This window comes from Siniperca chuatsi, linkage group LG13 (genome assembly GCF_020085105.1).
Source record: "Siniperca chuatsi isolate FFG_IHB_CAS linkage group LG13, ASM2008510v1, whole genome shotgun sequence".
NCBI lineage: Eukaryota > Metazoa > Chordata > Actinopteri > Centrarchiformes > Sinipercidae > Siniperca > Siniperca chuatsi.
The window spans coordinates 28,637,197-28,653,649 of record NC_058054.1 but is presented as its reverse complement, the minus strand read 5'-3'; the positions used below and the strand labels follow the sequence as shown (position 1 = coordinate 28,653,649).

The 16,453-nt window shown below is 41.8% G+C and overlaps 1 protein-coding gene across 3 annotated transcripts in view; it reads right to left on the bottom strand.

Annotated features, from left to right (window-relative positions):
- Positions 1-577: 577 nt before the first annotated feature.
- Positions 578-16,453, bottom strand: part of cntnap2b (contactin associated protein 2b) — a 53,179-nt gene continuing 37,303 nt past the window's right edge. For 2 of the 3 annotated variants that reach the window (XM_044218381.1, XM_044218382.1), the window contains 12 exons: positions 14,389-14,473; positions 12,848-13,004; positions 11,522-11,649; positions 11,193-11,363; positions 8,453-8,671; positions 7,618-7,854; positions 7,163-7,396; positions 6,904-7,037; positions 6,361-6,454; positions 5,443-5,673; positions 5,286-5,360; positions 578-3,643 (listed from right to left, as the gene is read on the bottom strand). In XM_044218381.1, the coding sequence (XP_044074316.1) occupies positions 3,444-3,643; positions 5,286-5,360; positions 5,443-5,673; positions 6,361-6,454; positions 6,904-7,037; positions 7,163-7,396; positions 7,618-7,854; positions 8,453-8,671; positions 11,193-11,363; positions 11,522-11,649; positions 12,848-13,004; positions 14,389-14,473 (1,965 nt within the window). In that variant the 3' untranslated portion in view covers positions 578-3,443. The remainder of the gene's footprint in view (positions 3,644-5,285; positions 5,361-5,442; positions 5,674-6,360; positions 6,455-6,903; positions 7,038-7,162; positions 7,397-7,617; positions 7,855-8,452; positions 8,672-11,192; positions 11,364-11,521; positions 11,650-12,847; positions 13,005-14,388; positions 14,474-16,453) is intronic. The other variant, XM_044218383.1, reaches the window with a different exon arrangement.

Here is a 16,453-nt window from a genome sequence, read left to right as displayed (position 1 = left end):
GGGCTCAGTAGTCCTCTGTGAGGTATGTAATTGTGTAAATATATCATGTAAAAAACGGACTGAATTTAAAATCAAATCAAATACACGACTTGATGTGAACAGAAGGAATCTATCTTTAACTGAACTGAATATGCGTTTAAGTGATTCTTTTATCATTTCACTATCTCAGTTTCTCTTGTATTGCCTTGTGTTTTGTAAAGCAACTTGTAACTTGAAAAGTGGTATACAGTCAAAGTTTATTGTATAATATGCAGCTGACAACAAATATCTTGACCAATTCTAATCAGTACTAATCACTTTCTGTAAATCTAGTAAGTGTAGATTTATTTGTTCTTCCATGAAATCTGGTAACCGACATCAGCCAGTCCACGTGTCTGGGTCTGCTTCCTTTAGTTTTGTCTGTTTGACTGTCCAATCCAACCCAGTCTCCTGGGTTGGATTGGACAGTCTTCCAAGGTCTGGATCATTGGAGTCATTTTCTGTCTAAACATGGGGGCAATCATCAGGTTAGTTCTCTTCCAGATGTCAATCAAATGGATGCAGCTGTGTTTGGTCAAAAATCTAATAAAAGCCAGAGTGAGATTTGTACTGATATTTTACTGGTCTTTCCAAGAGGAAGCATTCAAGACAATGAGAATAGCACAAATAATGAGAAATCAACTACAACAAAACAACAGTTAGGCAAAGTTTTATACATATAACATGAAGAAAAAGCAAAGCGATGATCCAGTGGCTTATCAAACAGAAATGTGTGTGTCATTCAGTGTCAAACAGCATGCGATTACTCTGCAGTGCAGTCAAAGAAATACAAATGCAATACAATCAAATGTCAGGATGTAAGCCATAGTTTTGTATGTGGGTAACATTCTTTTCCAGAAACATCATCCTACTTCAGAAAAATCAAAGACAAAGCTCAGGTTTTTGAAGAGCAGATTTTGGAAGAATGCTGAACGAACAGTCCTTTCAGCCCGCCTCTGGCCACGAGTTAGTGTAGCCGCCCCCCATTAGGCAGAAGCTGGCCTCAGTCCTCCGCATGGCCACATCTGCCATACTATCCTAACCCCAAATGCACTAAGCCTGAACTAATTAATATCATTAACACTGGTGAATCTCTCTTTCCAAAATACTACGTTAAATGGAAAAAGGAAAGAGTTTCTCAGTAGCTGGGGAAAGTGTAATTCCTAACATGCTGCCAGTAGAGGGTGATTACTCTGTGTCTCTTTCAAGAAAAGAGAAACAAGCATTTTGGCAAGTTACTTGTGTTGCTTGTTACTTTAGACGAGATGATCAGTATCAGTTTCAGCTGTCAATCATCTCACTTATCATCGCTCATCCAGTGTGGAGAGGCGGGTCCAGTAGACAGGAAGCAGGGGGAAACTGCTGGCCAAACGCCTTCCAACCAGGGCTGTAGTACTCAAGTTGTCTCGACATGTTTTTTTCTGTTATCTCACACTTGTCCTGGTCTTGTGGATGTTTTGACTTGTCTCGATCTCAGCCTCAGGTCTCACCTTGTCTTTGGTCGACTGGGCCGAGACCAGTTAGCTTTTTATTTTCTGTTTTGAGGACGGCATGGCTGGCTGCTCTCCTGGCAGACTGCTGCCTGTCAGCGGCCAGACCCCGCAAAATTCTGTAATATCACATACACGTGCAGATACTGATTGTTTTCCATGGTGTGTCTTCACTGTAGAAAAACCAAGATATCAGACTTAGCTTGTAACACTGTGCAAGAATATTTTGTTTCTAATGCGAGTTGCTCCTGTGGCAGCTGTTCTCAAGTTGTTTCCTGTTTCTATCACATTTCAAACTTCGAGGACTGACATGAGTGACTGAAGTTATATCACAGTTGACTTTCACTAAAAACAACAGTTTTTGTTTTTATGTCAAGCCCATTTGCACTCGACCCCCTCTTGAATTTATCTCAAAACCGCTCAGACTTGGACTTGTCTCAGACTTGGACTTGTCTCAGACTTGGACTTGTCTCAGACTTGACATAAGTGGCCCTGACTACAGGCCGGCTTCCAACAACTCCACGATGTGTTTCACATGTTATCTTGTGTAGAAACAGAAAAAATACATAGTGGTTGTAGGTGCCGTTAGTGTTCAGGATGTTTCTTGACCAACCAAAACACCAAAAGTCCTGTCCTCATAGTGGGGCTGTCAGGTTTGATCTCTACTGTTAACAAAGCTGACTCTTGGAAGGAGCTTTCTAGCTAACAACACACAATGAGTAAATCAGATAGCTTTGGAGTTGTTGAAACGTGTATTGGTTCACTTGTGATGGAGCTAGGCTAGCAGTTCCCCCCTGCTTCCAATCTTGGTGCTAAGCTTGGCTAACCTCACCCCCTCCACCTGTCTCTGTACTGGACACATTGAACTTAATCTTATCTGACTCTGGGTCAAATGGCACACAAGAAGTGTCCTTAAACAGCAATTATGTTAAGAAGCCTTACGGTGTGTGGTATCACTTTTAGACAAACGTTTTTGCATTATCGTGTACTGGCATTGCTAACAAACGACAGCTTCTGCCTCAGAAATCTGAAAAAAAAAACAAAAACAGTATGAACTCATTTGGCAGCAAACAGTAAAATAAAAGATGCAATCATTAAGAGTTTCAACAATCAATGCTCAAAAGTCACTGTCAGTTATGTAGATGCAAAAAGAAGTGTGACGTTTGCTTTCCCCCCCCCCGGTTCTTAGTCCAAAAGATGCACCAAAGTCTCCTTTGCAGACAAGCAAGCCAGTCAGTACACTAACACACACACACACACACACACAGACACCAAAGTTTTCAGTCTTGAGGCTAAAATTAAACTTTACTGAAATTAATGTAAAATAAGGCAAATGATTAAACATGAGATTTAATATAAAAAACCCTGGAATTTATGAGCATTGCTACAGATGTGGAGGATTAATGGGATTAATAGATTAATGATCATTACCATTAATGCCATAATTTTGTGAAATACCAGCACATCGCACAAAGGCATCAAGATATTCATCTATAAAAATAAATAAATGCAAACAAAGAACGTATGAAAAAATATATGATTTAAATATGAATAAATAAATAAATTACATAAGTTAAACTGAAAACAAATAAAAAATTATATAAAAAAACTACTAAAATAAAAGCTAATGGACACACTCACTCATCCAACTATCTAACTTCATGGCACCGTCCTCTGTCATCCTGTCACACTGTCCATTGTAAATAAAGTTAAAATAAACCCCTCCACACCTCCACACGGGCTCTGCCAGGCAGCACTGTGCCCTATGCTTTAATACCCACGCTGTAATGCCACGGTGTCCATTGTCCATAAAGTTTTTGAATAAACCGCTCAGTACATTCTCGAGGTTCCACAGGTGGTGACCTCACTACTACTCCCTATGCTTAGAAAACTACATACATCCTAACGTCATGTGTCCATGTTGTTGAGAGGGGTTCAGATAAACCACTCCTTCTTGCTCTCGTCGATGGTTTCGGTGAAGGCTGGGTCATTGACGATGATCGCTGCGTCAGCACAGTCTGCTGACTCCGCTCCCTTGGCCTCATTGGTGTGATAGGAGCCTTTATGACGGAACATATGGCGAATCACAAACACCATGATGCAGAGGACAGTGAAGATCACCATGGAGATGATGCCTGGAAACAAAACAAATGAGCACTTAATTTATAACAAAAGACTGGAAAGTTGAAATGTGAAAGTATAGTATAGTAGAGGTCCTTACGAGTCCAACATTTCTGACCGGGTCTGAAAAACCTTCCCAAACCCGTTGTGCATAAATTAATTTTCAAAAAAAGACAACTGCTCCGAATAGACCTAATGAGACCCACTCTGGACCCAAACAGACGTCAACAATGAGAGAACACCCACACTGGCAGCAGCACAATGCTCCTCCAATTAACGAGCAGCCGTTGTGGAGCAGCAATACTCCGTGATCAGAGCTGACAGAGAGCCCACTTGGATCCACTTGGGTATTAGACACAGAGACCAGCAGCAATAAAACAGGACCACACTAGACTGAATATAATTTAGACCTGGCTCAAATCTAGGCCTGAGTTGGATCTTGCAACCAAGTGGACAAACAATACAACGAGCCTAGGAAACACTGTTTGTGATTTATGTAAATCAGTTGAACACAACAGCCTTTTTCATAATTTTTGTTCATCACCAGTAGCTTCCAGGTTATGTCACAGACAGCTGTCCTCTCACTGGTTGATCAGGATTTATCCTTTAACTCCCACATAAAACAAACTTCAAGGACTGCCGCCTTTCACCTACACAACGTTGCAAAAATCAGGCACATCCTGTGTCAAAATGATGCCGAAAAACTAGTGCATGCATTTGTTACTTCTAGGTTGGACTATTGCAATTCCTTATTATCAGGCTGCCTGAATAAGTCCCTTAAGACTCTCCAGTTGATCCAGAATGCTGTGGCACGTGTACTGACAAGAACTAGGAAAAGAGATCATATTTCTCCAATATTAGCTTCTCTGCACTGGCTCCCTGTAAAATCCAGAATAGGATTTAAAATCCTTCTCCTCACCTACAAAGCTCTTAATGGTCAGGCACCATCATATCTTAAAGAGCTCACAATACCTTATTACCTGACTAGAACACTGCACTCCCAGGATGACACAATCTCCACATTTAAGAGTAGGCTTAAGACTTTCCTCTTTGATAAAGCTTATAGTTAGAGCTGGCTCAGGTGAGTTCTGAACCATCCCTTAGTTATGCTGCTATAGGCCTAGACTGCCGGGAGACTTCCCATCATGCACCTCTTTCCTCTCTCCTTCTCTCTCCCTCCATCTTTATGCATTTTTATCCCATTACTGCATGTTACTAACTCGATATCTTCTCTCTCCCGTAGTTTTGTGCTTTCTCGTTTCTCTCCTCTCTCCTTCTGTCGCTTTCAGCAGGTATTTCTGCCTCCAGAGCTGCAGAGTCTGGATCTGTGGTTGTGGGCCACCTGCTGCCCCTGTGTTCCTGCTCAACAACTGCTACTACAGTTGTTGTCATTGGCTCTGTTACTAATACTAACATTATTTTTCCTATAGCTGTCATTCCTATTATTAATAATTTATTAATATTAATACTACAATTATATTTCTACAATTTTAAAAATTCTAGGTGGTATTTGCATTGTGACTCCCTCTCTCCTACCCCCCTTCCCCCCCGTGTTGATGGAAACAGTTATTATTTGTGGGGAGTCAGGTCTTTGTTCCACAGTTTTAAGGACTGTTCCCACAGCACTAACAATTAGTGGAAATAAAAGAGATTTACCTCCAATTACAGCAGAGTTGCGATCCACTCCATCACCACTGGTCTTGTCGTCACTGAGGGGGAAAACAGCTCCAGCTGTGGACAAAACAAACATTTGTTATCTGTTTGAATTCTGACATAAACTGGATTTTGACTGTGTGTTTGTCTGTGTCTCTACCAGCTTCTATGTGCCAGGGGTCACTAGCCGAGGCCATGGGAGAGATGGTCAAGGGTGAGGCTCCACAGTTGGATGGGACCAGAATCCCATGGGTGCTGACGGGTGATGCCAGGCCCGAGCGCAGCGCAGCTTTCAACGGCGCCACACTGTTCAACTGAACTCTTGACAGACAGCCCACAAAGCCCGGCGTGTTGTAGCGCTCGATTAGGATGGGGTCAATCTGTCCTGTTTCTACAAGACAGACACAACGAGGGTTTTATCTGCAATAACACTTTTAGACCATTACAAAAAAGCAGCACAACTGAAACTCTTTTCAGGGCCCGATGTTACCTTTTAAAAGACTGACTGTTGTTACAAGAAAACCTTGTATCTCCTGTCAGCTGTTCAGGATCCAGGAAATTAGCTTTGTTTTAAGCTTAATTAAGAGCATTTTTTTAGATGATCTCAAGCCATATGTCTATTTATATCGTAAATCATCATCGTTTATATCGTCATCAGCACTTTACATTGCATGCAAAATAATTCACAATGTAGCAAAGATATTCTAAAAAAGGGAACAGGTTCATCTCTATGCCTGTCCCTGGAATGGGAGGCAGGAGCCTCTTGCATATTTGATGTGCATTCCAGGGACAGGCAGATCAATACTTCAGTAAGTAGATACTACTCATTACTACTACTGTTTATCGGGATTGATGCATGGAAGAAAATATACATTTTTTGTGGGGGTGGGGTGGAGGCACCCTGGTGGCCTAGGGGTTTAAGACACTGACCATGTAATTGCAATGCCCCCAGTTGGAGTCCCCTCATTTCCTGTCAGCTCTCTACTATCTACTGTTAAAAAATCACCCAACATCCCTTAGAGAAATCAATCCCATCTGAGTAGGATCCGCACACACTTCTACTCATCTAAACACTTACCAAAGACCTTTCCGAGAAAGATACTTTTGACCAAGTTGAACTGGGTGTCGGAGGCCTCAGGTAGGGTGTATGTGGACACTGGGTAGTGGTCCAGCTGGAGAATATGGACAGAGGAAAGGAACAGTGACAAGTTCAACTGATAAATTTAATCTGCTCTGTTTAACACCATTAACACCAAGAACTGTTCATTCTTCATTTCCTCTCGCAGTATTTATCCATGCAGTATATTTTTCCACAGAACATGCAACAGTTGTCATTGGAACTATTTTTTCAATAGGAAGTAGTTCCAATGGAAACTATTCACAGTTTGCAAATTCAGGTGAACTGAGTCATTAAAGGTTCAATGTGTAATTCCTGACCACATGCTCCAAACAAAGAGAGGGTATGGGTAGAATGGGGGGGCGGGGGTGGCAATTACATAATGGTTCACTCTCAGAAAAAAGCAAATAAGATTGATTGCAATCTGGCATCCTTTTTTCTACGTATTTGCAGCATACAGTATTTGGTATAACAGGTACTACTGTAGTGGCAGGAAGCACCAACCTGTAGTCGTATCTCCCTTAATTTCCTAGTTATGTTGACAGAGTGTGGCTGTCCGTTGGCCATGTTACGATGGTCAACATCTATGGTGTAAGGTTCTGTTAGTCCCCCAAGACTGTAGCGGATCTGGAGAGTGCCTGGACACACACACAGATATAAAGTATGTTTTAACCCAGGATAATAATGTAAAAGCAATTCATATAATCTTTTTACATAAATTCATTAAAAAAAAAAGGATCAGGTAGATTGTTAATGAGCCAACCGTTGTGCCTGAGCACCACAGCCACATAGTCCTGAGTCCTGGAACTGATGTAGACCAGGATGCTGGGAGCGCTTGAGGTGCTGAAGCTGAACACCAGCTCCTCCTGAGTCAGGTTGGCCTCACTAGGTACACCAACACCTGATAGGCTCTTCCCCTCCCGCAACCCAAAAGTGCCCGCCTCTGGCAGGAAGTCATAGCGCACCAAGGTTCCTGTCTCAAAGTAGCTGCCTACATCTAACACACACACACACACACACACACACACACACACACACACACACACACACACACACAGAAACAGCAGCAGGAGAAGGAAGGGTAATTAAAACCATAAAAGTGTTGATCACTCTTTGTTGCTGCATCTAATCTAATGTAATGAAAGATGACATTCTCTAATCTAACCTGATGTAATACAGTCTAATAAAAATAATAAAAAGTCAGTGTTGGACCCGTACCATCGGTGCAGAAGGGTCCGTCGTACGCAGTGAGGGAGCAGTCACAGGAGTATCCATTGTACTGCTCCACACACTTCCCTCCGTTCCTGCAGTGCATCCCATAGCTGCTGCAGTGGCCCTGGCAGCCTGGATTCACCCCTGGAGTCACCTTTGCCCTCTCCTCCAGGTCAAAGGTCACACCATTTATCTTCAGAGCCCGCATGCAGCCCAGAAAACCCCTCTGACCACTCGAGGCACCTGGGAAATAAGACATGAAGCATAGTATTAGTTCAGCACTAACACACAGCTGTTTCATTCATGCTTCAACAACTGTGTGGTGTCCCGTCTACACTCCCAAGTGGTCCCACCTTTTCTCTAGCATTTCACCCACCTTTCTGTGCACTGGTGCTCTCAGGCACTCCTCAACTCATAGCCAAGTATCACGTGACCAAGTTGAATTTATCAGGTATTTACTTTATGTTCAGATGGTCATCAGTCACTGGTAAGGTCAGGCATAAATTCTAGAATTCGTTATTGTTTTCATCACTACACCGATTGTTGAAAAGAAATTGTAGTTATACAAACATACATATTTATTAACTGGTAAACAGTTTGTGCATCATGTTTTGAAGTGAAACGGGGAGCACCAGGACCATCCCACTTGGTTGGACTGTCAGAACATCGAGTCTTTATGTCACAGGGAGTCAGCACATTCAACACTATAAGATCTCTGCTGATACACCCTAAAGACAGGACCCCCCCCCGACAGGAAGACTGGGGTGGTGTATAACATCACATGTGACATCTGTGGAGAACACTACAGTACATCAGGTGTATGTGTGCATGTGTGTCTTACCAACATATAGCTCACTGTAGAACTCCAGTTTTGCGTGTCCCTGTGGGGGGGTGGGTCTGACCTCTCTGTACTGTCCATTAAGCTGCAGTACCGCCTCCTTGATGTTCTTCTCAGCTTCTACACGATGCCATTGGTCATCGTTCAGAGGCACTGGCGAGTGGACACTGAGCTCCAGCCGTTCACTGCCCACGTCAAAAGAGAAGAATACCACCGAGCCTCCTGGGAGCACCGGGATGAAAATCAAACATTAGTTAAGACTTCAGGATGAGACCAGGTCCATCCATGATTTCTCATTTGTTTGGAATTACTGCCACCAAAATCTCTAAAAAATAAATGGACTTTGGGTAAATAAAGATTGCTTACTGTAAGTATTTTGGTCAACATGCCTTTTCAGTCCAGGCCCCTCAGCTTTGAAAGTCCTGCCTGAGCATCTCAGGCAAGCCAAATCCAAGTATCTTATAAATCACTTCTGAAAACTCACTCTTTTTTGCTGGACCACAGCAAAGCAAGGCCAGCCCTATAAACGCGAAAGTCTGTCACTGACTTACTGCCCTTCGGTCGGTCGAGTCGTGGAGTTTCCCCATTGGCCGTTAGTTACATACCGTAACTCCAGATGCTATGAGCATAGTTAAGTTCTTTATTTGTCATATGCACAACAATTACAGTGATGTAGTTGCCAATTAAATTCTCGTTCTCAGCCCCCCCCCCCAAAAATGCTCATACAAAATGTACAAAAGAAAATCACACAAGCGAAATGGCCAGAAATGAGAAAAAGAGAATCTAAGACAAAGACATAGACATAAATAGTGCAGAAAGGAATAGATATAAATGCAGCCCTCTAAGGCTATCGGTAGTGGGATAAGGGAAAAGCAGCATGTGGTCCATGACCCACTGGGTCCATCCGGTACCCACAAGCACAAACACACAGCCACTTCACGTAAAACAATAACCAGTCCATACTCCGACATCCCACAAATACAGTAAAAAAATGAAAGAATGGGGAAGACCAAAAAGCTGCAGTGCAAATGACTTCCACTGTCGCTGTGCAAAGCCATAGAGGATGAAATCCCTCTGGTGTAATGCGCTCGGATGCTCTCTGGGGGATCCATCCCAGACGAGGGTTACGCCTATGAAACAGCCTCACACAGCCAGTGTGCAGGCAGAGGAAGCCCCTGGGATTGCTCTCTGTAGTGCACAAACAAACGCTGGGAATGGCGAAAGCCTGCTGTGCACGCAACATAGCAAGACGTAGCTTCCTCCTCAGATTCATGCGGAAACCCCCCCCCAGAGTTATCAATCTCGACCTGAACGAGCTGGTGATGCTCCTAGGTGTATAGGCTGGGTTAGGGCGCAAAATAGCAGAGCTACAATATCCTTGAATCCTGAGGTACAAGGAAGCCAGAGAGAGAGCAGGCAGATCACTGACTCTCTCGGCAGACATCAGAGCCAAAAGCAAAGCTGTTTTGGTGGATAACAACTTAAGTGGGACCTGGTCCAAAGGCTCAAAAGGAGCTTTAACCAGCATGCGCAACGCCAAGGATAACTCTAGTGGTAGAAGTAGTATTCAGGTCCCTTACAGGTCCAGTGTGGAGGATTTAGTGGCATCTAGCGGTGAAATTGCAGTTTGCAACCATTTGAATACTGCTCGCCTCGCCCTCCCCTTCCAAGCGTGTAAAAGAAATTACGGTCCTATCTAGAGCCAGTATGATTTGTCCATTCTGGGCTACTGTAGAAACATGATGGTGCAACATGGCGACCTCCGTGGAAGCGGACCTGCTCCCTCTGTAGATATAAAGGGCTTACCGAAAACACAACGATTCTTATTTTCAAATGATTATACACTAATGAAAACATACTTATTATATTCCATTTCTGCCTATAGCTCTTCCTAAATGTTACACATTGGACCTTTAAGTAAAAGCAGCAATACCACACTGTGAAAGTATCAGCAAAATGCACTTACAGTGTGACAGTAAAAGTCGTCCCTGTGCAGTAAACGCTCCTGTCAGTGTTTTATTATATCTGATGTTTCTGGATTCATATTCCTGCTGCATTCATGTGTGTGTTGCATTTTACTGCTGCAGATGTTTCAGGTTGAGCTCATTTTAACTGCTTTATATCCTGTTGGGTAGTTTAACCTGCAGCAATGCATCATGGTCTATAAGGTCATCATATGTTTGTAGCGTCGCTGTCCTGTGAGAACCACGTATCTCTAAAAAGAAACAGCCTGTTTTCAGCTCTGTGACGATGCGTTTCCCAGCTGATCCGAGGGGGGGTTAAAGAGTTTATTCAGCTTCAGGAGGAGGAGAGTTTTCTCAGCACATGAAGGAAACTCTTCATCCTTCAGCTCATCACAAACATTCAAAATCACCACATTTGGAGATACGTGGTTTCACTGGACAGGCAGGGTATGAAAAATTGTAATCTGAAAAGTAACTAGTAACTAAAGCTGTCAGACAAATGTAGTGGAGTAACAAGTAACAATATTTGCCTCTGAGATGTATAGTGGAATAGAAGTTGCATAAAATGAATACTCAGGTAAAGTACAAGTGCCTCAAATTTGTACTTAAGTACAGTACTTGAGTAAATGTACTTTCCAGTCCCAGACATTGCAAAGAGCACAGCATACCTTCCTCATGGTGATTAATATCTATCTGCACTGATTGGGTAAAAAAGCACCCACATCTCAACTAGCAATGTTTAATCTAACATCTTGTGCAGCGTACACACCCAGACACACCTCTGAGTTCAATGTGAAGGAAGTCGGTGGTTCCCAGGTTCTCCAGAAAGACTCCATGAGTGGAGGAAGTCTTAAAGTAGAAGGAGATGTCGGTGCTCATTTCTCCTCTGAAGGAAGGGAAGTGGAGGTAGGAGGCAGGGCTGGTGAAGGATGCTGCGTTCCAGTAGTTCCCTGCAGAAAACAACAGTAGGACACGGACAAAATACTAATGTTTCTCTGATGATATGAAATATCTCAAAGTCTCTGGTGAAAGAATAATGTGTGTTTGTCTGTTGAGTGTGTGAGTGTGTGTACGTGTGTGTGTGTGAGTGTGAGAGACAGACACTCACAGTCGCCCTGGCATTTGAGTGGCCCTATTGTTAGTTTGGCCTCAGATCCAGCTCTGCTTGTATCACCAACCACAACCTGACTGACTGGCAAATGGTCTTTATACACCAACAGGCCTGCATCCTCCCTCCTGCGCGCACACACACACACACACACACACACACACACACACACACAGGGAGACAAACACCTGTCAGTCAAGTCAGGATCATATTACACTAGACAGTATCTGAAGCAGTTTTAGACTATTGGACTGATTTCCAAGTCAATAAATCATTTTTTACAGCCTGGCTCTGTTATGACTTTACTGATTACACTGGTTAGATTTGGGCATGCAGCAACACCAGCCGCCAATCACACACATTTTATACATATGTCAAAATAAACTATATTCGTAACTTGGAAATAAACACAGCTGACCTATCTGTTAAAATGGTCTACTGCATCAGTGACTGAGCATATGTACTGTGCATAAAGAGCTATTGTAAATAAGTATATCTAGGATATAATAGCTTCTATTGTATATATATATATATATATATATATATATATATATATATATATATATATATGTATATACACACACATTATAGTTTGCTTTCCACCCTAATTATCCTACAGAGAGTACTGATTGTTTTTTCACAGAACAACTTAAATCCCCACTTGAGTTTTTCTGGGCATTTGACATGTTAATAATATTATTAATATAGTTATAATATTCCCCTTTATAAACTTTTTCACATTTTACTTCTCTGACAAAACTCTAGAATGAACAAGTTTCAGAAGTAAAACATCTCCGTCTTAGGTTGAATTTCCAACTAAAATTAGAGAAACATGTCAAAAAGATGAGCAAGGTTGCAAAAGTAGACTCACGTACATTTAGACTAATCTGTGCATGCTGCAAATAGTTTGTACCTGTCCCTATAAAAATGAACACTGAATAAACAAATACAGTAAGTCAAAGCTGAACTAGGAAAAAGCACTGCAACATGTGATTAAAGTTGAAAATGTACAGTCCTGGTAATAAAAGTGATATTTGCCTTTGCTTTTACTTCCAAATATATAGTATAATTCCTTGTATAATCAATGCAAAATCTGGATTGGATTTTGTGTGGTCACAGTATGAAATAAGAAAACATGTATATTGGAAACAAACAACATACAATGGAAATCTAACAGAATCCACAGACATCCTGGTTTTCTATCAGTAGGATACAGTAGTCATGTGGTAACAGTGTTATTAGTCCAAGCAGTCATGAGATCAGTGCTGTCGGCTGTCACCGCTGCTTTAGTGAAGGTAAGGAGCTGCTGAGCCGTGGTCGACTCACCAGGTGCGCAGGTCAGCATCACAGTTGCAGTAGTGTCTGGGGTCAGTACAGTTGTGTTCGATACCACAGGAACACTTTTGTATCCCTGGTCCTGAACCCCCCCAGTAAGAATGCCTCTCATTGGCTCTTCCTAGCCACCAGGTAAACGGGACGCCATCTGAGAGTCAAACCAACAGCATGGAGTCAGTTTACTTTCACTTTCATTAGATCAATTCTTAAGTCAGACTACGTGCTTTAATTTGAAAATATCCTGCTCACATTAATGGATTTGAACCTGTGATCCTGTATTAATAATAAGTACTCTGATACACAGCACAACTGTATCACATCAAAACCATATGTGGGTTTGAAATCCTCTTACTGTATGTGCTTGGTAATAACAGGATGAATAATCAGGTAGGCAGAACTGCATGCACCATAAATGCACCAATCTCTTGCTGATATATAGTGCTGCTGATATCTTCGAACTTTAGCCTTTCATCTTTGGACCACAGTGTGCCTCAAAGTTGTAACAGTACCCCACTGTATTAGAGGCTTAATTCAATTTAGTTTTATTTATACAGCGCCAATTCATAGTAGAAGTTATTTCATTGCGCTTTTCCTACAGAGCAGGTCTAGACCGTACTCTTTATAATATTAATTACAGAGACCCAACAAATCCCACCATGAGCAAGCATTTGGCGACAGTGGCAAGGAAAAACTTCCTTTAAGAGGCAGAAACCTCGGACAGAACCAGACTCAATGGTGGGCGGCCATCAGAGAGAGAGAGAGAGAAACTAAAAGCCAAAGTAGATCAGAATGTTATCTGGCCCTAAAAAGAGATTATGAATTGGCAGAATATCTGTCAGAGACAGATCCTGACCAAGCACAGACTCAGTGACCACACACTAGATGTCGAAAAAGGAAGACACAAAAAATCCTGGCAACCAAAAGGAAACAGAACATGTGGTCAGTGTGAGGCTGAGACAGAGATGCACTTCCTCCTACAACATACAACATTCAATGAAATAAGGAACATTTACTTTAACAAGTTCAGCTCTGTAATCTCAGATTTCAAAGAGCTAAATGAGCTCTCAACATTAAAAATACTCCGAGGAGAAGGAGACAGGGCATATTGCTGCCCAGTATATATCAACATGCCTCAACCTGAAGGACAGTGAATGACCTACACACACACACACACACACACACACAGTCTCTCTCGTAAAAAAATTGTTTAATTTTCACTTCTTGTATTTATATTTTAACTGCAAATCTACAATTTATTATTATTAGTATCTTACTTATCTGTATATATTTTAACATCTCTCTTCTCTTTTATGTATGTTTTTATTTCACACTTGCTTTGGTAATGTTTACATCTGTTTCCCATGCCAATAAAGCCCAGTTAAATTAACAAGGCGCACACACATGAACCTCAAAAGAATCAATTTAATGACTAATTTGCATACATAAATAAGCAAAGTCTTCTCCTGGTTTCTGAAAAGTTGCAGGTGAAGCAGTGACATCTGTGCGGAGGCTAGTTCTGAGGGATGCTTTACCTGGAGTGTTGAGCAGACGAGACATTCGGCAGGCGTAGGCTACATACTGTTCACAGTACTCTGCACTGCTGGTGACTGACAACACCTGGACACACACACAGGAAGGAGACAGATTCATAACAATTCATCCAATGATTATCTCAGACCTTGGCCCAGTGAGCTTTAATGTAGTACAGGAAACAGTCCCAACCCCCCCAAGTAACTGGCGGTTCAACACTTCACTTCTAGCAGACAAAGATTTCAACATCTTCCTCTCCAGAGAGTGGACATCCTTCATTGAATTCAGCGACTCCTCAGAAATGTCACCATCAGTACTTCGGGAAACGGGAAAGGCAGATCTTAGGGGACACATCATTTCATACTCCACACACAAGAAAGAAAGGAACAAAGAAAAACAACAAAAACTGGAACATAATAAACAAATCTATACTCCCAACATCCCCATACATGAGCAAATCTGACATGGAATACAGAAAATTAAGACACAGCTTGAAAATATGTATATATGTATATATATATATATATATATATATAATAAAGGTCAGAGCTGTCCCGTCTGAATCACAAGCAACATTTCTAAAAAGCATGGAAGAAGACCTCTCTGCTGGAACAACACGCCCGTCTCACTAATTGGAAGAATAGCAGCAATAAAAATGACCATACTACCCTAAACAAACCATTTTTTCTATGACTCTGGTCCAACCTCCATCACATGGGTTTAACACTGTAGATTCTGTCACAACTAAATTCTACTGGAAACATAAGAAACCACGACTCAAATGACCCACTCTGCTGAGACCATGGAGGCCTAGCAGCCCCAAGTTTCAGATTCTACCACCCAGCACACCATCTTCAGTTGCAAGAGACCCAACAATCACAACACCCCTGGCTGGATACAGAACAATATGACTGCCAAGAACTATCAATCAGACCTCCTGTTCCTTACCCAGTCTAAAAAACATAACTGTTCCAAAAAGCCATTCATAGCAGTGACTCTGACAGCTTGTCGGAAATCCTACCAAATCACTGGATACCCCACATCTTCAAACAGATTTACCCCAATGTGGCTCAACCCTGACTTTCAAATCCAAAATAAATCACTAGCTTTCAATTCATGGAAAAAAGTAGGGATTACACATTTGGAACACTTATTTGATCACGGCTCACTCATACCCTACGAAACACTAAAACAGAAATATGATATCGGTGGTAACAGCTTCTTGCAATATTCACAACTGAAACACTGTTTAAAAGGAAGAATTAGCAAACAGTCTGCAAACACCCCCATTGTTTCATCAACTCAAACTCAGAAAAAATGCTTTGCAAAAATGTACAAACTTCTAATAAAAACAGACAACAATCTCCCACGACCGGTCCAAGACTGGGAAAAAGATCTCACCGTTAGCATCGATGTCACCTCCTGGAAGCACATCTGCAATAATATCTTCTCAACAAGAAACGTAACTTTATATCAATAAGCCTGTTCTTTATTACACAATACCTACTTATCTAAACATATCTTGGTATATAGAGGAAACAAAATTTCACATGCTACACTTCATGATCCCCGGGGTGGAGGATGACCAGCATCACCATGGCTTAATACGGTTTCTCGATTTGAATACTGATTATTTCCTTGTTGGAAAGACCTTGAATCTGTGCAGCATGTCATGGTTATGTACCTCTACAATATTATTTTCATCATTTTTCAGTGTTGAATTAAACCTGTTTAGGTTTCCATGATCACAGATTAGACCCATCCAGTACTGAATAGACTAGATAAAGTGAAAAGTATTAGTGTTAAAAAACAAAAAGGGCAGCAGGGTGGTGAGTGTGACATGACTCTGTTGTACTGATGGAAATGGACTATGGAGACATTATACTGAATTTACCACATGTGCCAGTTGAGTGACGCTCTGTATTAGTGCCTGGCCTTTATGTGTTCATGCCAGCAACACGCCCGGCCATCGGGACTTGGCCATCATTTGTATAATGGCTTTTATTTAAGAATTTACGGCAATCCCATATGCATCACTACCCAGTATCTTCTAATGTAGAATTGTCA